This window comes from Anabas testudineus, chromosome 9 (assembly GCF_900324465.2).
Source record: "Anabas testudineus chromosome 9, fAnaTes1.2, whole genome shotgun sequence".
In the NCBI taxonomy this organism is placed as follows: Eukaryota; Metazoa; Chordata; class Actinopteri; order Anabantiformes; family Anabantidae; genus Anabas; species Anabas testudineus.
The window spans coordinates 17700000-17722642 of record NC_046618.1 but is presented as its reverse complement, the minus strand read 5'-3'; the positions used below and the strand labels follow the sequence as shown (position 1 = coordinate 17722642).

The 22643-nt window shown below is 39.8% G+C and overlaps 2 protein-coding genes across 4 annotated transcripts; both read right to left on the bottom strand.

Moving 5' to 3' along the window:
• Window positions 1–1354: 1354 nt before the first annotated feature.
• Window positions 1355–9670, bottom strand: si:dkeyp-117b11.1 (B-cell linker protein). The gene is made up of 19 exons (XM_026344248.1): window positions 9488–9670; window positions 6875–6900; window positions 6734–6768; window positions 6575–6612; window positions 5942–6035; window positions 5767–5834; window positions 5631–5682; window positions 5403–5507; window positions 4481–4509; window positions 3931–3967; window positions 3754–3832; window positions 3465–3495; window positions 3282–3318; window positions 3078–3183; window positions 2928–2965; window positions 2735–2775; window positions 2576–2644; window positions 2202–2360; window positions 1355–2112 (listed from the first exon to the last, which is right to left on the bottom strand). The coding sequence occupies exons 1-19, from the start codon at window positions 9494–9496 to the stop codon at window positions 1996–1998; spliced, it is 1170 nt and encodes a 389-aa protein (XP_026200033.1). The 5' UTR covers window positions 9497–9670; the 3' UTR covers window positions 1355–1995.
• Window positions 9671–10547: 877 nt separating this feature from the next.
• Window positions 10548–21390, bottom strand: plat (plasminogen activator, tissue). Of its 3 annotated transcripts, none has more exons than XM_026344249.1 (15): window positions 21300–21390; window positions 16829–16932; window positions 16277–16400; window positions 15950–16084; window positions 15143–15253; window positions 14114–14288; window positions 13653–13744; window positions 13370–13544; window positions 13182–13267; window positions 13034–13099; window positions 12741–12945; window positions 12500–12636; window positions 12197–12337; window positions 11903–12051; window positions 10548–11811 (listed from the first exon to the last, which is right to left on the bottom strand). In XM_026344249.1, exons 2-15 carry the CDS (start codon window positions 16889–16891, stop codon window positions 11644–11646), a joined length of 1827 nt encoding a protein of 608 aa, XP_026200034.1. In that variant the 5' UTR covers window positions 16892–16932; window positions 21300–21390; the 3' UTR covers window positions 10548–11643. The 3 variants fall into 3 exon arrangements, with proteins under 3 accessions (XP_026200034.1, XP_026200036.1, XP_026200035.1); XM_026344251.1 differs by having other exon boundaries at window positions 16358–16400; XM_026344250.1 differs by lacking the exon at window positions 21300–21390 and adding an exon at window positions 18034–18270.
• Between the last annotated feature and the right edge of the window lie 1253 nt (window positions 21391–22643).

Sequence of the window (22643 nt, the reverse complement as noted above, 5' to 3'; positions counted from 1 at the left end):
AGCATCAAACAGAGACTGATCTCCCCCCCCCCCCCCCCCCCAAAAAAAAAGTGTGGTTGAATGGATGACGCGTTGCTTTGCTGGAGCTTTAAAGTGATTTAAAGCAGCTGAGACTGCATGTTTTTGACTTACACAGGATCTCACCAATAGACCTCCACTCTCACCATCATCATCTTCATCATCCTTAAACATCAGGCTGCAAAAAGGAAAAAATGTATAAAAAATCTTTCAGTTGGAATGAAAACTACTTCCTTTTGTTCATTAAAGGCCTTTACACAGGACGGTGTTGTCACAGACATTATTTTAAATCAAAAGCTCCAGTAAATATATATGTGATATGTAGAAATAAAGTTTATTTAGTATTATGTATTATTATGAAAACATTATTGAATTTATTGTGATGGACAGGTAATAACATTATATTTTATATATTATATTTTCCAATAAGAATCTGGAATCACAGCCATCCTCATAGACTGTGGGTCTAATTGAAATATCACTGGTTCCAGGTTTCAGTGAATAAGATCCAAATATATAAACAGTAGACAAATTAAAAAAATCTTTATTCAAAGACTTTATTGTTCAAAGAGTAATCGCACGGTGGTGTTGGGGGTTTATAACAGAGCCACAAGATGCTCTACACTCACCTTCAGTAGGAAGTTACTGGTTGTGCTCATTTACACCACAGGTCTATATAAAGCAGCGTGTCACATGAACCTCTGCATTTATAGCCCTAATTACTGTAAAAGCATTAGTCGCTTTTATAAGGCAAAGGGTGTAAAGCCATGATAATGTCTGATGTGCTAACTTCAAACTGTATCTTTTTTCTCTAGGTAATGTCATGATTCATATGCACTTATTTTAAACATTGGAATTAGACAATGCACTATGCACATTTTGTCCCAGTAAATCCCCGGTTTCATTGTAATGTAAGCAGATAATGTGGATTATTTTGCACATGCTTATTATTCTGCCCTGTAGTCGAGGGTTGAGCACAAAGAGGAGTTGGTTTCGCCCGGATAGGAACTCCTTTCACCCTAACAGAGCTCCTGGTGTCTCAGATAAAGCCACAAATCGTCACCTCATCACAACAACTCTGCTCATCAGAGACCCATCATAGTTTGGGATTTTGCAGCATGAACTTTGGTAGTTATGGGTTTACTCAGAGCACTTCATCATGCTTCAGCCATGCATGCTATATTTCCACTAAATGAACTCCACACACACCACAGAAACCCCAACCAAAGAGCTGGATGGTCAGTTTAGGGATTTAGGCTAACTTGTGGTTACTGGTCAGCAGTAAATTTAAGGTTACAGTAAAAAACTGTAGAAAAAATAAACAATGTAATGGAGGTGATTTTGACTTTGAATCTGTATTTCACAATATCACATCAACACAACATCAGTAACAAACAATACCCCAAATCATCCTAAACTAAGAAAAGGCTATAGCACACACACCCAACCTGTACTAAAATACAATTTACTAATTCTACAGATTCATGGAGGAACGTGTCTGAATGATTTACACATAAACATAACAATATAAGGCACAAAGTGATGTAGAATATTTCTGTTGCAATGAAAACATTGTCTGCATGTTTAAAGGTCAATAACCTGACAGCATTTTTCCATGTAAAGGAGAAACATCCAGTCTGACAGTCTGTGACAGTGACACAGTTTCTTTTCCACAAGAGAGGAGGAAATAGTGTAATTACTGTTAACATGATGACATTGAACAAAACAGAAAAAAAACACCACATCAAACCTCAGGAGTTGATGTTTATGCTGCTGTCACGTCGCTGCTGAGTGTCATGGACCAACATTTATGCTGTAACAATTTCACTGATCTAAAAGTTGTTTAATTCAAATCATCAACAAAATGGAAAATAAAGCAGCCATGTGACTGATTCCACAGAGTTGTAAAACCTTCAGCATGTCAAACTGACCGGCTCCCGTGAACACAACGTAAGAGAGGGTAGCTGTAGTGTCGTTTTAAGGGCGTGCAGGATGAGTTAAATTTGCCATGTGCTTGGCCTGGCTCTTGCTGTCGATCAAAACTAGCTGGTTATTCTTGTGATGAAAAATCATTTCATCGAGACTGTGGAAAATCTGTGACAAAGAAAGATAAACAGAGAGAGGTCATTCACTGACCACACTCTACACCACACCCCCCCTCTAATAAACCTGTCGACCCTCACCTCTTCATTCTTCTTGCCCTCTTTTCCAAGAGCGTAAACCTGCATTTCCTCCAGGTAGCGGATGGGAATGTTGTACACTTTCTGCTGGTAGAGCACAGCTAGGGTGTACGGTTGGCGGGCGTTCTGGGACGAGCTGCATCGGATGAGAAAAGCCCCGTCCTACAGCAACGAAAAAGACGAGACAACAATAAAATCTGAACACTGAATTTAGAATTTAAATATTAGCAAAGCTGGCTCATAAACATGGCCTGTTAGTGCAACACCCTTGGCTTAAGCCCTTGTGTTTCCTTGGTAATTAAAACTAATTGTGACTAAAATGAACACTTTTATTAGCTGTTGTACCATAACGTGGAATATAAAACTATTTGGTTTACCTTGTTGACCCTTATTAAGAGCTCCTCAGCCGTCTTCCTGTTGCAGTCTCCAGCAAACCATTCTTTGTCCTGGAATGTGTCAGAAATGTGTAAAATAAATAAGTGTTATTTAAACTAGCACCTGCTAATTGATATTAGCTTTCCTATGCACAGCCATACCTCGTTCCTACTTTGTTTGGTTAACCTCACACCAATGGAGGCTTAAAACAGACAGAAAACAATGGTTAAATATAGTAAAGTATAATTATCACAGTGGTTGGATGACTTTAAAGGAAGAGCATAAGCAGACCTCAAATGATCACACTCATCCCTCAGGATTTAAAAACCCTCTTTTTGAAAAATGTGAGCTTACCCCCAGGCTTAGAGTCTGCCACAGGAGGATTTGAGGGGCTGGAATAAAGACAGGAAGAATAACGTTATACACACGAAAACACTGACGTTTTATCACTTTTTAGTAATGTTTCATTTCGCTCCACCCTCTCTGCATCATTCATCTCTTTACCTGGGTTTAACTTCTTTCAAGTTTGCAGGGAGAGGGGGCTTATTATTTGGAGTTGGAGGAGGGATTTTGGCAGGAAATGTGCCACGTCTTGGTTCAACCGTAGGAGCTAAAGAGATAAGATACAGACTCTTTAAAGTCCAGATCAAAAATAATCTCTTGTGGGCGAGATTTGTACTGATATTTGATTAATAATGTGGCGTTTACCTGTTTTTACCTCATTCATGGGAGGCAACATCGAATTCTGAAATGGAGGAAATAAATGTCACTGTTGACAAGTTGAGCTTAATTTCCTATGTAAGAAATGGAAATACAGTCTCACTTGAAATTAGGACAGAGCTTTGCATGAGGACACATTATCACTAAGTTCATAGATGAATAGACACTCACAGACATAGCTCTGGGGACAGGAGGTTTCATCCTGCAGATAGAGAAGACTTTATTGAGATTGCATGTTTAGTATCAGGACTTTACTGTCTAACGCCACTGCTGTATCCACCACATTTGCATTTTGCTGCAAACATACAGTAAATCAGCATCATTGTCTGATGGGACATGGAGAATGAAGTAGACAGATTATATTACAGGTTACTTCAGGTTAGTTCATATCACCATGTTCCAGTTAAAGCTGAAAGCTGAAAGCTGAAAGCTGCTTTGAATCAATGTGACGTGCACTTACATGGGTATGGTAGAAGGTGCCAACAATGTCCTGGGAGATGGCGGCATCCTCATTGGTCCACGCGGGGGAGGAGAGCAAGCTGAGGAGCAGGAAAAAGAGGAATTATGTTTAAAAAAATCCAACTTTAAGGAAGTGTTGAATGATTATGCAAGTTTTTGTGAATGGGATGCAGCCCACCTGCTGTTGGCTCTAAATACAGGTCATCATTGTCTTCCTGAAACACAACATGACAATTTAAATGTGAGCATATTCATCAATACACATAGCGAAATGTGCCAAAAGTATTTCTAGACATACAGTACTTTTAAGAGTTGACTGATATGAACTGTTTCATTCACGGTGACTGGCTCAGTCACAGCTGTGTGGCTATAAGATACAGACATATCCATGCAGATGTGTAGTGCAGACGCTATAAGCAGACATTATTCTGGTGATACGCTCATGTCAAAGTTGTTTACTGTCTCTTCTACACATATTTAGTTTTTGGTATAGAGTTATGTAAAAAGTAATGATCAGGTTTATTAATGGGAGAGTTAGTGTTTTTATTGTTTGTCAGATTCTTTGAGCTACTTTTCCATCACATACATTTAACCATTTTCTAGAAACAGTCAGTCCCTTACTGTAAGTATCTCTCTTACATAGGTGCAGGACCATCAGATTAGAAGATCCATGTCCCTTGATGCGTTTTACACAATAAAAAAGAATGAAGCTAGTGGGTCAGACTCACCTGCTCCTCATTTGGATCTAGATACACATCTGAAATGCAGAGAGAAAACAATAGTAAACAAGTTAACTAGATGGGATTCCTGAACTAACATTTTGATGTCCTTATCCTTTAGATGATTCTTAATTTCTCCTACTTTATCCTTCTACTCTGTTTTCGAGGCAATATTGTACTTTTTACTATACTACTCCACTTGTGTGGACCTATTGCTAGTTACTTTGCATATTCAGATTAATGATACAGATCATACAAATATATAAACAAATAAATTATGAGGAAATTAGAATTAGCACCACTCTTGCCAGCTGAAACACTGCAGCATTGTACACATCCAGAGTTATAACCTAATATTTAAAATAATACATTATTCAGAAATACAGTACGTTTTCTGTATGATGATATATCATAATGAGATATTATAATCCTTTATCTATAATTTTTCTGTTTTGTTTTGTAATTCTTAGCTGTAGTTAGTTGGACTGTTGGTGAAGGTTTGATGTATTGAGCAAGTTGTTGTGCAGAGATGTCTCAGACAGAGTGAGACACAGAGGAATAATCGAGCGCAAAGCGAATACCTCAGCTGATTACCTCATGGTCTTGAAGTTATAGGATAACTTGACAAGGACCGAGTTTGGGGAATCAGTTCTCCACAGGGGTGAGACAGTGTTATTGCATTGGTTATTGCAGATGTCTTTGAAATCAGTTTGCTATGTGTTTCTCAGACTCTCATGGTGCAACTCAGAGGCTCTGCAGTAGGTGGCACTGTTCCCTGCTTCAGTCATGGTGAGAAACTGAACCTTTCAATAAACAGCTGTATTTCTGTAAATAGCACTTGAATAATAAAATCAGTATTTGTCTCAGTCTACAATCATGTACACGCTGCTGAATTAAAGGACTGTTTGTGTTGGCAGAAGTGATACATCACCTTCTTCAGTGTTGGGTTCAGGGGGTGGAGCAGGGGCAGATCGGACAGGTGGAGGAGGCAATATGATCTTTCTCCCAGGCTTATCGTTTCTGTCTACCTCCGGTGCTGGAAGGGAGAAGCATGTGTTGTATCACATGGAAAGAAAGGGTTAAAGAAATGAGGAGAGTATGAAGTATGATCAGGCAAATATATGTCTGTGCTGCAAATTAATACAGATGAATGACTCACGTTTCTTAGTGTTGGATTCATGGTGGAAATCCTCAGCACGTGGTTGAGATTTCTGGATGACAGGTCGTTAAATTAAAACATACACAACATGTATAAAACGCTTTTTAAATTGTTTTGACAGTTTCAGACAAGTTACCAGAGCTTTTCCTGGCCTGGGTGGAGGAGCAGCCTGCCTCTGGGGAACAGCAGGATTGGACGTCCTCTCTGCAGAAAGTAGCAACAAGGCACATGGTTAGTTTTTTTGTTACAGGGCTTTGTGCTGTTTATGCCACGTCCTCATCTGCTGTACTAATGCAGTGCGCTGCTGTTACCCAGATAAATGTTCTCCTCCACTTGTCTCTGTGGGACTTTCACAGCTGGACGCTCACAGGGAGGTACTTCATACATATCACTTTCTTCATCATCCTGCCACAAGAATGTATTGTTACCAAAAACGGCTTTAAACATGCAGGCACATGACATCTGTAACACACAAATTGTTATGGGTGTCATAGAGCTTACAATGCTGGAAGCCTTGTCTCTGCATTTTACAGTAAACTGCACATTCTGCAGTTGTAGATAACCATAGCTGTGGCTAATGAGCAAATGATAGGCCAAAGGAAAGAAAAAGATAGAAGCAACCGAGTTAATGGGAAATGCACAGAAGGATTAGTTTTGTGTCTCTCTGAAGTTGTTTTATGTGTTTTTGCAGTTGTCTTGCATGTATTATGTATTTGTTTTGTGTTGCTTTGCAGCCAGTTTTTAAGCTTAATGTGACTTTCTGACAATAAATGTTAACAAGGGCCTTCTAACCACTTGGCCCCAGACTTTTACCCAGCAGATCTGCATCCATTGATAGAGAAATATGGGAAACAATATTATGAACATGCTACAGGTAGCACCAGTAAAATGATGTGGGGCATTATGTAATAATTAAAGAACTTTAATAATAATAATAATCTTACAAACTCATCTTGTGGCCACCCGAATTCTGTATTATTATCTGAAACAAATGAATTTTAGAAAGGTCAGAGATTACAACGTGCTGAATGAAAATCTAATCGTGAAGAAATAAAGTTAGGACAAAACAAAAAAAAAAATCTCATCATCCAGTTAAAGCTCACCTGTCCTTCTGGGTGGAGCTGGAGGTCCACTCTGTCTGAAAAAGACAGAGGAGAGTTTATATCTGCAGAACCATTTTGTCTCGTGTCTAATGCACTCACAGCAAAGTTAACGGGCTTTTCTAGTGATTTTATTATACTTACATGTTCTTTCGCTTTCCAAAAAAACTCTGAAAAACACAGAAACCCATTCAGAGATTTAGCAGATAGAAATATGAATGGTTCCATCAGTGTCCACAGCAAAGGTGACTTGCATATGTGTGAAACTACCATGTACACGGGGGTTTATATTGTGATTTTTAAGAGACATATGCTTTGTCATTTCCTGAAAGGTCAGGCGATGTTTCAGCAGGTCAATGCTGAGTGACTGTGTTTGACCGGCCTGGAAGGTGAGTTTGTTGGGGGGAATGAACAAATCACAGATGTTTTCCCATTTTTTCTATAACACTGGTTTGTACTTTTGTCTGTATGGTTGAGTAGTTATTTATTACTTTGCTGTATCTATCAGTCTTATCATCAAGCCTGAGTCAGCGGCTGCTTTAGGGTGAAGATCACACAATAACAGCTTTATTTGGTGTAGAAGGGGATTTACTGAAGTGAAAAAAAAAACCCCACACAAACCCCACACAAAGTTTGCACTTAAACACCCTGTGTAGGAGTTTAAGAATTTAAACACATTATGATATACTCATCAGCAGATAAGAACTTTTTAAGCACTCATCAATGCATTTGCCATTATCTCCTCCTGTGACGTGGAAACCAGATCCGCTGTTGTGTGAGAGTTTCTACCTTCCCAGGCTATAAAGCTGTTAATGCTGGCTCCAGTTCACTGTGAGCGTCTACAATCAGATGATCATGTAGTTTAGTTTGTTTAGCTTGTTTTAGGAATCTGTTTCTAGTGGCTCTCACTGCGTACATGCAAAAACAGATGCATGAATAAATACACATTAAAGCAACAATGGACAACAACGGTTAATGTCTATACAAAGTGTTCTTTGTGAGCAAAAACAGTGGCACTGTACTAATATCTATCTATAAAAATCTATTAAATCCATATACACTGATGCATACAGTATGTATACATTAAAATAATGCTATGTGCAAAAATAAATAAAATAATGCACATATTTAAAAGTTGTATTATTTAAGCAGCACCATAAACACATCATTGTCAAATATTTATTGTCATTGTCAAACATTTATGTGTGTTTGCAGCAGTGGAAAGAATCAAAGTACAGTACTACAAATGAGTATTCAGAAAACTTCATCCACAAGGATGTGAGGCAGGCATGAGGGGGTGAAGATAAACTGGCACGACAAGCGAAACCAGGAAGTGGCGTGACTATCTCTGTGAGTATCTGTTTTCCCACAGTGCCAGGAGGCTGTAGAGGAAGTGCTGATGTAAAGTAAATGATTATAGACGGACAGGGCAGAGGAGAGGGAGGGACTGTTTGTATCTCTCACAAACACTGGCATGCAAAATGTTAGAAACTGCGATTTTCTGTAGATAAATAAGAAAAGAGAAGAGAAGTCAGTGTTCTGCTATTTAGGACTTTTACTTCACTCTAAAAACATATCCATTTTAATACTGGATCAAGTTACTGTGATGAAGTTCTGCTTTGTGTCAACCACAGCAATGAAATGTGTCCTATTTTAATTTCTTACTGATGCAAAACTCAAAAAACACCTGGCAAGTGTCAAAAGTGCTGTTGGAGACCCGGTGAGCAAACACAAGGAAGAAGGAAAAAGCCAGGTGCTCATCAATCTGTGTTATCACAAGCTAATATATTAGATAGGAAATTAAAAAAATATATTATCATGTATGGTGTGTGCTCTTCCCTGACACACTTCACGCACTGGATATTATCACCGATTTATTTGCGCATGTTGGTTTTTAACATGCGAGCATATAGGGAACTTCAGAAAAATGACAAAACATTCATCTGCAGAAATTGTTGTCTCCAGACGGAGGGAAATGAAACTAATCTCAAACACCTGAGAATACTTATGCCATTAGATATCAGTGGACAGATCATCACCCACATGAGACCACAGCACCATCCAAACTACAACAAAAGAGTCAGTTCTGGGAAAGTGACAACAGCACCATTGTTAAAATAAGTAAGTGCTTTCTACAACACACAGCTAGGTAGCTGTGTACACTGATCAACCACCACCTGGCAGTTTTAATGGTGTAGTAGACAGAGGTGAGCGTAGGACACATTTATCACTGGCACGACATGCTAGAAATGACTCAAGCTGAATCAAATACTCTACATATCTATGCTTTTGCTCGGTAGATTTGAATATGATATCTACAACACGATAAAACCTTTACATTGAACAAAGGTTCAAAATGAAAGTTCACACAGTAAATGACGCCTTTTTAAGTTTTTGTGATAAAAAACACTTTCATCAATATAAAAGTTTAACAACCTTCTTTGACCTTTCAGGAAACTTTCTTTTGTGGTGAAGCACATTTCAGAAGCTTTTTTACTTGTTTGAGTTGTTTTAACTTTTTACCTTTACACACACATTCAATCACAACTCCACAGCTATCACATCTACTAGATTCAGAACTCCAAAAGGATAAAATGCTAGAGCCAAAAGTACCTACAGTACATGGAGCGTTTACTCGGCACCCAGTGGCTGCAGCACTAAAACTGTCAGCGACAATACCTACTTACTTCCTTCACACTCCACCCAGAGTTTTCACATTGTAAAACAAAACATAACAAAAATGTAATTGTACTTTACCATTGTCATGATTTGGGGTCCAGTCTTGCAGCTCAACTCATGAGGAAATGTCTTTGTTTCGGTTCTTAGATGCAAATGGTTTTAAAGATTGAAAGCGAGCGATACAGAGAGAATATGAAGAGCAGCTCTAACTGATCTCATTTGCATTTCCTACCAGTGTCAGGCAGACTGTCTCACCTGGTGCTCAACTGTCTGCCTTTTAATCAGCATGCAGCCACTGAACAGCTCAAATTTCCCTACTGCAGCCTCCCACTGGTCATGTGCATCATCACATGGATTGGTTTTAAATAATTTGATGCAACTTGTAAATAACATTTCTATTGAATTGCATCTGCCATCATAACACTGTGGCAGATGGAACAGAGACGTTAATTATTAACCTTTTATGCACACGGCAAACGGTGGTGAAGCTATGTGTAAATGTCACTGAGCAGTAAGACGGCATCAATACGAGGTTAAAAAACACATAGACAACACTGGAGTTGAGATGTCAAAGAGTTCACCTTTAAAAGTGAGCAATGATAATCCCACTCTGTGCCAAGTCAAAGTGAAACAAACTATCTGCCACATACCGCACACACACACTCACTTCCCAGTTCATTAGGTACACCCAGCTGCATGAAGTGAGGCCTATAAAGTCTTTCTTTAAATTATGAAAATGCCAGACCAGTGTATTATTCTATATGTTTTTTTTTTCATTTGTGCCACAAGGAATCATGAATTGAATTATATGAATTTATCTGTTACTGTTTCACGTAGGTATCCTGCATCTTTGGTAGTGAAAATTGAGGGAGCTGTGTGTATGTGTATGAAATGTGCTTTAAATAGGGAAAGCTCATGACAGAGTATCTTCGGAAACGCTCCAATTATGTTCCAGTAAGTGATTAATTATGGGGTAAATGTCACAGTGTAACTAGAATGTGTTTCACAAAACTGATAAACCGATAGAGACTTTTTGAAATACTTTATTTATCTTTAAACTATCACAGTTTGACTAGTTTGTCATCAATTAACTGATGACAGTAAAAGGCCACAAGGTGAAAAAGCATAAAGAGAATTATTCCAAATATGATTTATTGACAAAGGAGTGTGTTGAAAGTGGTTAAGATGATAATGACAATAAATTATTAAGCACACAGTACACAGTGGGCATTACTACAAAGTGATATAAAAAGATATAAAAATATTAACTTAGTACAAAACAGCTAAAACATTTTATAACAAAGTGAGTTTGTAAAGCTCAAACTATAAGTGTTTTAATGTAGAACAGTAAAAAAAAAAAGCCCCACAACATAAAATAAACAAACAACACAAATATTACATACATGCTGGGTTCAACCCAGGTGTCTGATGCAGAATCCCTCTGGAAGTCTGGTACAAAAATAGTAACAACAAGTGAGACTCTCTGTCTGTACCAGAGCTTAAGGAACAAGGTGTGGGTTTGTTGAATGGAGGAACAGCGTTTCCTCCTCCCACCAGTTCATATCTGTCTCCAGCTACCAGGCGACAGGGAGGAAAAGAGGGAAAACTGCGAAACAAGCTGAATCTGAACCAGCAGATATGTTTTGTGGTTTGAGAACGATCTATCTTATAGAATCTAGAAGATAAGACTATAACACAGCATTTTTACAAAATGCCCCTCAGAGTAGCATAAACTCTTCTATGCGGTTTACTTGTCTGTGCAAAGTAAACTTTAGTGTATCAAGTGTGTTTTCTTTTGGCTTTTAAGTGCTACTGACCTGACGTCTACCACTGCTGATAGCTCCTATTTTCCCAGTTAGGTTCCCTGCGTGAAACTCTAGTTTGGTGAAAGCAATACTGAGCAAACATGTGACAACTACATGCATAAAAAGAAAAAATATTATAAAGCTCAAAATGGCGCAGAAGTTGTTTTGCGTTTCTGTCCATATCTGCTGTTACATTTCACAGTCAGGAACAGAAAACTTGAGAAAACTGAGCATGAAGACTCATGAGTGAGTTTCTTCCTGTGCATCTCTGTAGGAGTGGTCCTGCTGGTGCAAAACCTCCACAAATTTGGATTCAGATCAACAAGTAAACAAGCTCAGAACAGACTCCTGCTGCTCCCTCTGCTGCTTTACCCACTGTCTCTGTGGGTATGGTCATCTAACGACATCTTCTCTGCAGTCTAGCTCACTTTAGAATGGATTTTCCTTCATTTTGTTGTTGATCCAGCTAATGTATTCGGTGACGCGAGTGTAGACCCCAGGCTTATCTCTCTGTCCACACCCATCGCCCCAGCTGATCAAACCCATCAGAGTCATCCTGTCATTGTTTCGACAGACGAGTGGGCCACCAGAGTCTCCCTGTAGGCGGAGTTCCAGAAATATTAGGTCAAATAATGTTATCAGCAGTGAAATCCAGAGGAGGTTAAATGTTAAGATCAGGTGTTCTCACCTTGCAGGCATCATCCAGCCCTCTGGTGTCTCCTGCACACAGCATGTTGGAGGTAACCAGGCGTCCAGACAGCACATCTGAAACACAGCGCTCGTTGGGCCAAAGGCGAACATAACCTCTCTTAACACGCTCAGAGTACTCTGGAGAAACTGTGGAGAGAGTGTTTGAATTCAGCATCTCCTATCCACAAATAAATACATGAAAGGTTTCAGGAAACGTTTGCAAACACTGACCTCTTCTGTCCGACACGTTTCCTAAAAACAGTAGTCATGCAAAGTTTATGTTTATGCTTACATTCTCTGTCTCGTCCATAGCCTGAGATCTCACACTCAGTCCAGTTTGGCAGCACGAGATCAGGTTCAGGCAGACACGCTGGAAAAACCTCTGGAGAGTTTATAGCACAGATGCCGATGTCTGTCTTCAGCTTCAACAGGGCTACAAGTGGAATGTGACCAGAGGAGTTCAGGGTATGCCAAAATATAATTTAACTGTAACTGTTGTATCTCTTTCAAAATTAGAATAATTGCAGCAATAGTGATAAGATTAGAATATTAGATGAATAGATATGATAATATTATTGTATTATTGTTCACTCACCAATGTCATTGTCAAATGTGTCAGGGTCAAAGTTCTCATGGATCCAGTAATTCTCAACTTCAAAAATTTGATCACTACTGGAACTCTGTTTCCTAAATGTTCTTCCCAAAATCACTTCCAGTTTTTCTGCGGTATCGCTGGAAAAAAAGGCAAAACATTTGTATGCTGCTCATAGTAATTAATAGTTTAGATTGTATTATGTATTTGGTATGCATGTGTGAAGGATGTGAGCCATTCTTACGTTTCCACAAAGCAGTGTGCAGCAGATAAGACCCAACAGGAGTCAATAAGGACTCCTCCACAGCGGTGAAAGTAATGTCTGCTACTGGCCTGGTAAACATTAATGGCCGCCTGCCATGGCTGCTCAGTGATGTTACTCATTTTGCCCCCATATATGCGGTACGACGGGCGATTCACGGAGTTGTCTAAACGCTGACCACATGTTGCTGTAGAGAAGACAGATAACAGAAGGATGGTTAATTAACAATAACTACACACACTGACTCATTTGCATTGGATTTGAAGATGTACTACCTCCATTATTATTGTTAGTGGTGGGGGTACGAGGGCCAAGAGTGGTGATCAAAGGTGGACGTCTCACTAAAAAAGAGGCACAGAACGTGTTATATACTTACATGCTTTTATATTGCTGCAAAACTAAACCATAGATAACATAACTCACAGCACTTAGGTATGGCACACAGCTCCCAGGTCAGCTGCAGGTTCTTATAGGTGTGACACCATGGACCTGCGTCACCATCTGGATTCCTATTGGATAGGTGAAGAAGAAATGCAATGAAAACGTGAGATATTCTAACATGTGAGACTCTCTCATGAGTGTTATCATGGTGTATGGGATGTCATCCCTACCTGCAGAAGCTGTGGCTGCCCAGCCCCAGCTCCAAAGCATCAGATCTCCAGGCATTGTAGAGCTTGCGGCTGAGAGCTGGAGAGTCCCATGGGAGGCAACGGGAGCCACTCTTTGTGACAGATGCTGTGCCTCTGTATGACTGACCAGAACCCAGCACACACTCCTGGTACTTATCTGCTCCAAAACACAAAGAAAAAAACAAATGTCTAAGTAATAGTAATAAATTAGGTGTTAATTGTTAGTATTACAGCTTACTATATGTTACTTCATGTAAAGATGTACCTTTGGGACATTTGGGCAAGGAACAGTAATCCCAGACAACCTGAGTGCCTTTAAAGATGAAACACCAAGGGGTGCTGTCGTTGTCAGGGTTCCTGATGGGGAAAAGAAAGGATCATGTTCATGGATCATAGAAATGATAGAAAAAAAACATGTTGGAAACTAAACTACGGCTATACTCATAGAAACATTTTTTTAAATGCATCATTCTAACAAAGTTCTGCTTTTGTTCTTTTAATTGTCTCTATCAACTTAGTCATAGTGTTTTAGGTTTTCTTTGATTGATGCTTTTGGTAAACCTAGTTATTATACAGGTGATGTGTTAGGTGAGACAGCCGATGCCAGAATGCAGGGAGCGCTCACAAACATTCCTCCAGTATGTTGAGGATGATTCATCTGTAATTTACCATGTATGACACTATAACTATTTGCATGTTCCTCCACAGACCACCCTGGTCACATACCTGCAGAAATTGTGATTGCCCAGTCCAAGACTGCTGGCATCCGTTTTTTGAGCCGTGAACTTCCGTCCTCTCAGAGACGTGGAGTTCCAGTTGATGCACTCTGCTCCTGAATGGCTGATGCTCCATGTGCCACGGTACCCTTCACCTCTCCCCACAACACACTTCTCATTGATGTCTGTTGGAAAAAGAGAGACAGAGTTAAACTGAATATTATGTCATTCACTTATATCCCTCTAATAACTGGTCTAATTAATTTATTGTGTTTATTGGACATGGAAAAACTTACGAATTATGAAAACACTGTTCTTCTTATATAAGACATTACACTTAAACTTGTGTCCTTCAAGTATTTATCTTGTAGTTTTCCATTTAGTGGTTTAAAACAATGACCAAACATAACCTATGATGATCGTAAACGCACGATTTATTGAGTCTGGCCATTGTAACTCATTACGCTTTCACTGAAATCACTTTGCTGTGACCACTGTGTGTTGCATAATTATCCCAATGAGAGGGTGGGGTGTCTCTAAACCCTCAGAGTGTCACCCACAGAAACAAAAACATTCATATGAATGTCAGAATGTATTTTGATATTTTATGATGTTTTCACCTCAGAACACAATCCCATGACACCTCTGAATGAGTCACACAGACTGTGACCTTATCAAGAGTCACTAAAGCTTTCGTAGAATATTTTAATCTGCGTTGTGTCACCAGCCACCCTGTTAAGGCTGGGTTTATTGTTATTTAAAAAAAAATATGGAAAGACGGAATAGTGAGGGGAGTGTTGCAGCACAGGACAACTAAAATAAAAATTAAGTAGAACTGAAAACATAAGTAAATTAATTGATTTAATCAACTAAAAATTAATCTGCAAATGTTTTATAGCAGCAGTTTCCCCATTGACGTTTTTTTCTATGCTGCACTTTCATTACTTTTCAGAAATTGTACCTGTAATCAATGAAACAAGAACCAAACTGGCAGATTAGATGATGGTGAAATTAAGATTAAAGTGTACTGTGTACTTACTGATCTCACACTGGGTCCCACTGAAACCTGCAGGACACTGGCAGATGTAGTCTGAAGTGTACACAGCCTCCTTACAGGTTCCTCCGTTATAACAGTGGGACACGTAGCAGTCTGGAAGAAGCAGACAGAGAGCCAGTTATTCAGTCATGCATCATCCAGTTCTCCCATGCACAAACAATTTGAACAAGCAGAATGGGTCACAACCACTTTGTGTAGACATAGAATTAAATTTGGGGGGGTTGTGTGTCACTTGACCTAGAAACACTGAAGGTAAGCAACTGTGTGCATGGTTTATCTTGACTTTCTTCTTAGCGTCACTTAAAAAACAGAATCGTATGGAGGGTGTGTTTCTAGAGTAGGACTGGTTTTATTCCATCACCATCATTTCAGTGTGTCTTAAAGGTTAATGTTTACAATACAGCATCCAATCTTCTTACAGCTGTATGAGCTCACAGACGATGCAGTTTGGCAGACTGAAAATGTGGTTAGAATTTGTCAAAGGGAGGGGAAATCATGCTCCCCAGATTTTGTCAGTGGGGGTGAAAGTGCGCGGAAGGGCTGGTCTGGCAAGAGTGTTTCAGACTAAACTACACCCACTCAAAAACATAGAAACCGAACTGCTCTTCATTTGGATGCACTAAAATGACAGGGATTTGGACGCACGAGCAAGGAAAGCCACTAATTATCTGAGGTTGTAAAAGTAAGTTAGAGGTAGAATGAAGTCATGATGCCAGACAGAGAGGTCACTAAGGACAGGAAAATAAAGGGACAAGAAAGCAACACCAGATGCCCACGTGTCAAACTCACCGATGACGGGCACCGTATGACAAAGCTCTCGTCCTCTTAATGTACAACGACAATATTCCACACGCTGTCCTTTCCATCGCAGCCAAGTCTCCCCAGAACTATGCACTGCTGATGTGTCACTATCTACACAATGTGCTGAGAAAACATATACAAATATACAAACAATGAGTACACAGGCGGTCAAACCAGAAGACACAGAAAACATATAAAGGTAGTTAACAAACACAAAGGTACAGAACAGAGAGAAACACATGCACACAAAAAAGAAAAAGATAATGAGGTTGGTGGTGGTGATTTTAAGAAAGAAAACGTGTGAAGGGGTCTCACAGGACGTGTCAAAGGAAGGTGAAGACTTCTGGACATGAATAATCAAAAGCGTCCGTCTAGCTGGCTGCCTGTCAGGCTCACCTCTGTAAAAACGAGTCCCTCTCTTAGTGCGAAGCAGCTCCACCTGCAATAGGAAAGATATGTTAAACACAGAGTAGCGGTGCAGGATTTGGTGGCATGGCATTGGTTTCCAAGCCATACAGCCACCGCTTTTATTTAGTTTCTTAAAGATACTGTGAAAATAAACTTGCAGGGGCTTGAAACAAGCTTCACATACAGTAGGTAATTCATCCCAGTCAGCATTTAACTGCCTGAACCAGAAATCACTCGTTGGTACATATAGTAGTGCTCCCATACTGATGTGAGTTGGCTGCAGGACAATAGGTTTATGAGCTATATTGTTCCAAAATCTAAAAAGTGATCTTATAAAAAGATTAATGATGTGGCTCAAAACTGCAAAAAACACAAATGGGGGGTTTTGTAGGTAATGCATTATAGTATGCAAACTGCATGTACAGTGTGGTGCCCTGATGACAATGATGTAGTACTTACACTGTCCGCTACGCAGCAGCAGAGAGCTGAAAAGAGAATTAATGATCCCAGTGATCTGGTCATGACTATTCAAGCAGTCTTCAAACCGAGTGGTCTTCAGTTTGCTGGAAGTAGAAAATAAATGTGTATTAGTAACAGCCGGTGAAGGATTTATAACCAAATTTAGTTTAGATGGACACATAAGAAGCTGTGTGTAGATTAAATCAAAGGCCAGTGCAGTGATTTCATCGTTGTATATCGATATGTGCTCATATTCTGTCATCAATCTGTCATCATTCTGACTCAACAAATGCAGGAAAATAATTGACAAAGATCACGATCTGCAAGCTGTACTTGCATTTCCTCTTCCTGCATCCTCCCTTTATCCTGTTGCCTCTGTAAACCCCCTTCCCTCCAGGGGTGAGGGAGATCATTAGGGAGGAAAGGGTGGGATGCTTGTATCTTTTCTTAATTCCCACTTAGGATAAACATTGCCTAATGCACAGCAGAGACAATTAAAAGCTGTAGGGTACTGTAAATGATTTCCAAGGACTTTCAAGGGAAGCAAGAGGAAAGTCTGGAGCAAGAAAAAGTAACTGAACTCATATTACTAAATACATCACTTTATCAGAACAAATCTGTTTTAAAAGGCTATGTTGGCAGAGCACAGTTATAGAGGAGAGCGCTCGATGCTTCTTAGTCAAGTGTGAGTAAACATGAGTCACAAATGAGGAAGGTGCACGTGCAAGAAGTGGGAAAGAGAAAAAAAGGAAGTTGCACACAATGAGGACGAAAAAGTGAAAATGACCTAAATATGGAGAAACTCCACGTTGCCTCAAAAACAACACGGAGGAATTTCTTTTACAGACACACGCATGCAAAAACCCACACATGCAACTAATGATCCTCATCTGCTTGCAGCACCCACACTTTTATTCCTGGGTATGATTTTGCATTCTCCTCTTTGTTGACTGGTTCTCCACTGACTCACCTTCTGTGGTGAACTGATCTAACAGAGAATAGCACTGTGTATTTATGACAGAGGTAAAACAGCTACGCTGGCAACCACACACACACACACACTGTCTGAAACACACATGCACAAAGTTCTCAGGAACGTGGAGCTAATCAACCCTAACAAACACAAAGACTTAATGTTTGGTCTGCTCATTGTTCACTAGAACAAAGATTCCCTCTCAGGATTGAGAATACAGAAAAACACTCACCATTAAGAGCACAGGTCCCTTGAAAGTTGTCCTGGCCTCAAACAAATAAAGACCCCGTTGTCCAGTGCTTTTACCCCCTATATGAGCCTCACAGGCAGAGCAACAACAACAGGCTAGTTTCCTTTTTGTTTCCTTTGTGCAGTTGTTCAGCTCAGCTCCGTTCATTCACCCCTCTCTCCAGCCCTGTCAGCTGAAAACATGTGTTTCCTCCTAAAACACTGCCAATCTAGGCGCTGTGCATTTCGGAAACGTGAATACATATCAACACACGCATACACAAAAACACAGGCCAACATGCACACATCTGACAGGAACATATGTGTATCCCGCCCTTTTTTTAAGCCTTTGGTATCTGACACAGAGAGGCCCTGTTTGAGCACCAGCAGCACTGCTCCTTTAACAGCCCCACAATGCAGCAGGCCTGAGTTGCAGCTGTTTTTGTGGCCTTTCATGCAACACATAATGCTCATGAACAGATATAAACACACAAAGCAAACATGGACTGTTTATGGCACAGCCTTATTTACAGGATGCAATGTAAAAATGTGGCTGCAATTTTAATTGTATGTACAGTGGAACTTCTTATCAGTTTTTATCATTCTGTTTCTTCTGAATTTGCGTATACTACTGAGTAGTCACTGTGACGTTTCTGGAGTAGCCAGCAGCACCTATGGGCCTCAAACACCTTCATAAACAGTAAATAAAATAGTAGGTTCTGGCTACTATGAGGATTTGGCTCACACAGACCACAGAACAATTATATTCCCCGGCACTGACAGGGTTAAGGTATTTGTCTGTTACACCCACTGTGGTATTAGTTGAAACATGCACAACCAAGTCTGAAGCCTGAGGAAAGTGTGGTTTCCTCAGTTAGTAGGTCAAATATGAGTGGAAGAAATTGAAACAGCATTGTAGCAGCGGCCAGACTGTGACTCAGCTGCAGCTTCAAAACAGCAGCTTGAGGATGCACCGCTTTTGTGGAGCAAACACTTTTTTCTCTTAGTGTGCAGTTTTAGGTTCAAATTCAATTAAAGAAACTATTCATCAGCCCATTGTCAGACATTCTTGTTTCCCAGAAACAAGACCGCAATGTCAAATTTTAAAAAATGGGTGTGTTGAGATATAGTGGCATCTCCCTATGAAGTTTAAATTAAGGACACCTCCTGTATCTGCTCAGAACTGATCCTTACAGCGCATTTGCAGCCTAAAACAATGTGGTGCTGAACGTAGCTTCCCAACTGTGTTTGTTATATAGCTATAAACATCTGTGGAACTGGAATATAAACACCATTGTCTTGTCTCAGCAGGCAAGAGCTGAACATCACAATATGTTTTGAACTGGTTTTACCTGCTGAGGACCAACCCTTACAGTTTAGGCACTGCTCCTCCTTTTTATATAAGAGGTTTATATAAGTGAAGTGTGTTGCTGATAATGTGTTATCACACGTGACAGATGACACTATGCTTTCTTTAAGGGATTTCAGTTAAACTTCAATAAACCACATATGCTCTAGCTCTACATAGCCCCATGGAACAGAGAGCTGCATTGTTGCCTTGCAGTTTCCCTCTGTGCACAATAAAGATTTGAAGCTCTTATCAGAAAGAATCACAAACTCATAAAGCCAAAAGAAGCAGGCAGAAAGACCAGATGTTGACATTAGGAATTAGTATAAAATTGGGAAATAATGGAGCATGAGACAGCTTCGTGGAAGGAGATGAAAGGATGGAGGCTGCAGAGAGAAGGAAAGGGCAAAGGGGGAGAGAGGACAGAGGAGGGTGAAGAAACCAAACCCCAGAGTTCTGCAAAAAGAGAGTGACTAGTGTTGAGTCATCCCATCTTCCAGGAGTGCACAGAGACAGATTGAGGGAGAGACAGTTGGAGGCATTAATGGGATTCATAACCAGAATTGAGATCATTAAATGAAAATGAAAGTCAAATAGAAAGAGTAGAGATGTGAAGGGGGTTTTTGGTTTTTGATCCAGGTGCATCCCAATAATAAGTTATTCACCCTTCAGCAATCCAGTGTGTTTACTGTTGACTGTGGGAACGACTGCCACAGTCTAATCCAGCACTATCCAGTGTCTGACCTACTCTGAATTTACAGGTTTAAGACCTAGTCCGCTGATCCTGGTGATTCACAAACGTCAGTGTGAAGCAAAACCCGGCTGACCACACAGCTAGGAATGCAGAGAATAGATACTAACTCTACATGCAACACCACAGATTATCAGCGCATTAAAAAAAATTATAGTGCTGAGCAGTACCAGGGAGGCATATTCCCAACGTGTCGTTTCAGGCACAAATCCAAACTCACTGACCTGATAACAACCTGCAAGACAGTGATCCTGTGCAGGTTTTGGCTGGTATGATAAACAGCATACTGATACATACGAAGCGTAATCAAAGCGTCATAGCAGGCACTTGATAACACACACAGTGAATCCAGCAGCAGAGCACGCTGGCTATCATTATGTTGTTGCAACTTTCAAAGAAGCAACCACAGAACGCTTTGTGATCCCTGCGTTGCAGAGACCTGATATCAGTTTGGTAACAAACTAGTGATTCACTCTCTCACAGTGTGAGTTGTACTGTGTTGGAATTTGTGAGGTATTTAAACAGGTGGATTTGGATAAAGAGGTAAATACACAGCTGCTGAAGCTGAGTTGAGCAAGTATTGGAATGCCAAATGAATGAGGAAGCACGAATTAATCCAATCCCGCCTGTTTACAAAACATCGCGGGGGTGGGAAAATGAATTCTACTGCTATAATCCAACAATTTAAACTTGGGTACAGCTTACTCGCCACTATTCAGAGTCTTAGGATGCTTCATGTGTCAAGCTGTTAACAGCAGGTGTGGTGGTAATAGCATTTAAATGTTTATTCCCATGAATTGTTAGTGTAATTGATTTGCAATTTAAGTACTTTTTGCTGGTTTCATTAACTAATATGAGACACAGATACAACAAATGTAAAACTACATATAATGGTCATGAAATACTGTCCAGGCATATCAATCACCTGAAAGACTAGATGTTAAAATACTTACTTAACTCACTTTTTACCAGATGTAATAACACCCCTTCTTTATACATCAAATAAGAAACATGCAAAATATGAATACAAGACTTTCTGAATATCCTAGTAGCTGGACATCACTCAAACTGATCCACAACAAGAACTGGCACCAAGCAGCACGGTGCGCAAAACCACCAGAACCTGCATCGCGACATTCCGACTAAAACGTCAAAGAAAAACACTTCTTACCAAACCCGAAATCTTCTCGGTATCTTTGCAGCAGTTTCGTCAGTGTTGTCGCTCGGACTGAATTAAATTCATCTTTGCTCCCAGCTTTTATTGCCGCTCTATCGGTGCGTAAAGGGGGAGGGTCGCTGTGACCTCAGCGGGGAAATGAAGCAGTCCGCTGGGCGGTGTCGACACGACACGACACGGGACCGTCCCGAGTCCTCCAGGTTAACAGGACCAATTCCCAAATATTTATTAATATATTTAATCGAGAAACATTAGCTTTAAATTTCGCTCTGTGATACCAGTGTGCACACCTGATTTAAAAACCCTTTGAATCAAGTCATATTTTATTTCTATAGCTCAGCATCACAAATCTCAAATTTCCCTTTGTCTGTATATCATATGAATCACTGTATAATTAGACCTTCTAGCTACACTAGGATCATATTTCCTTCCAGAAACCATGTATGTTTCCTCTACACCCATCAGAGTTGAAAGCTCAGACTACAGTGGACAGTGCCTATAAAAAGTATTCACCACCATTGTAAATCAGTAATGGTCAATAAAAGTTGGTGACTTTGTAAAGAAAGTTTCAGAAAAATACCTCATTAATGTATGAGAGATAGCATCACTAACATTATAGATTATGTAAACAGAGTGGACAGAGGAGACATGGTGTGTATCACACATTTTAGAGAGAGAAACTCCTTTTCCTATTAACCACTAAGGGGCATTACCTGATAATGAGTGATCCCTTAAAACTATTTCGTAAGGCAGGGTAAAGACACAGGCATGCACACCCACACCCTGAAACTCACACACACACACACACACACACACACACACACATACAGTGCCTTTTCACCCCCTTGGATGTTTCATCCTTTTATTGACATTATAAATCGGTCATGGTCAATAAAAAATTGCGACTTTAATAAAATAAAAATAATAAAAAGTAATGACAATTAAATAAAAAGGTTAAATCAGTGTTTGCATTAATATGGGTCCTTTAAAATTACTGAAATCAATGCGTCTCAAGTGATTATTATTATAGTTAATCAGGATTTTGTTTTGTTTTGCTTGCCTTGTAAGTCGCTTTGGATAAAAGTGTGTGTCAAATGACTAAATGTAAATGTGAATGTAACCAGTATTCCTGGCTACGATTACACCATGAAGACAAAAGAACACTATCAGCAACTCAGAGAATGTTGAAACGCAGTTACGGGAAGGAAACAAAAAAATCTCCAAGGCACTGAACATCCCCCGAAGTTCAGTGAAATCCATCATCAAGAAATTATAATAATGGCACATGTCTAAATCTGGCTAGGACAGCTGGTCCACACAAACTGAGTGACTGTGCAA

What these genes read in the sequence shown, in the direction of transcription:
- si:dkeyp-117b11.1 (XM_026344248.1), bottom strand. An exon ending in CATGAATGAGGTAAAAACAG is followed by an intron (nt 3,184 to 3,281) that starts GTAAACGCCACA and finishes TTATCTCTTTAG; the next exon opens with CTCCTACGGTTGAACCAAGA. An exon ending in AGGGCAAGAAGAATGAAGAG is followed by an intron (nt 2,113 to 2,201) that starts GTGAGGGTCGAC and finishes TCTTTGTCACAG; the next exon opens with ATTTTCCACAGTCTCGATGA.
- plat (XM_026344249.1), bottom strand. Translation starts at nt 16,891, where the DNA reads ATGACCAGATCACTGGGATCATTAATTCTCTTTTCAGCTCTCTGCTGC. An exon ending in GCTGCTGCGTAGCGGACAGT is followed by an intron (nt 16,401 to 16,828) that starts GTAAGTACTACA and finishes TTCCTATTGCAG; the next exon opens with GTGGAGCTGCTTCGCACTAA. An exon ending in CACATTTGACAATGACATTG is followed by an intron (nt 12,338 to 12,499) that starts GTGAGTGAACAA and finishes TTCCACTTGTAG; the next exon opens with CCCTGTTGAAGCTGAAGACA.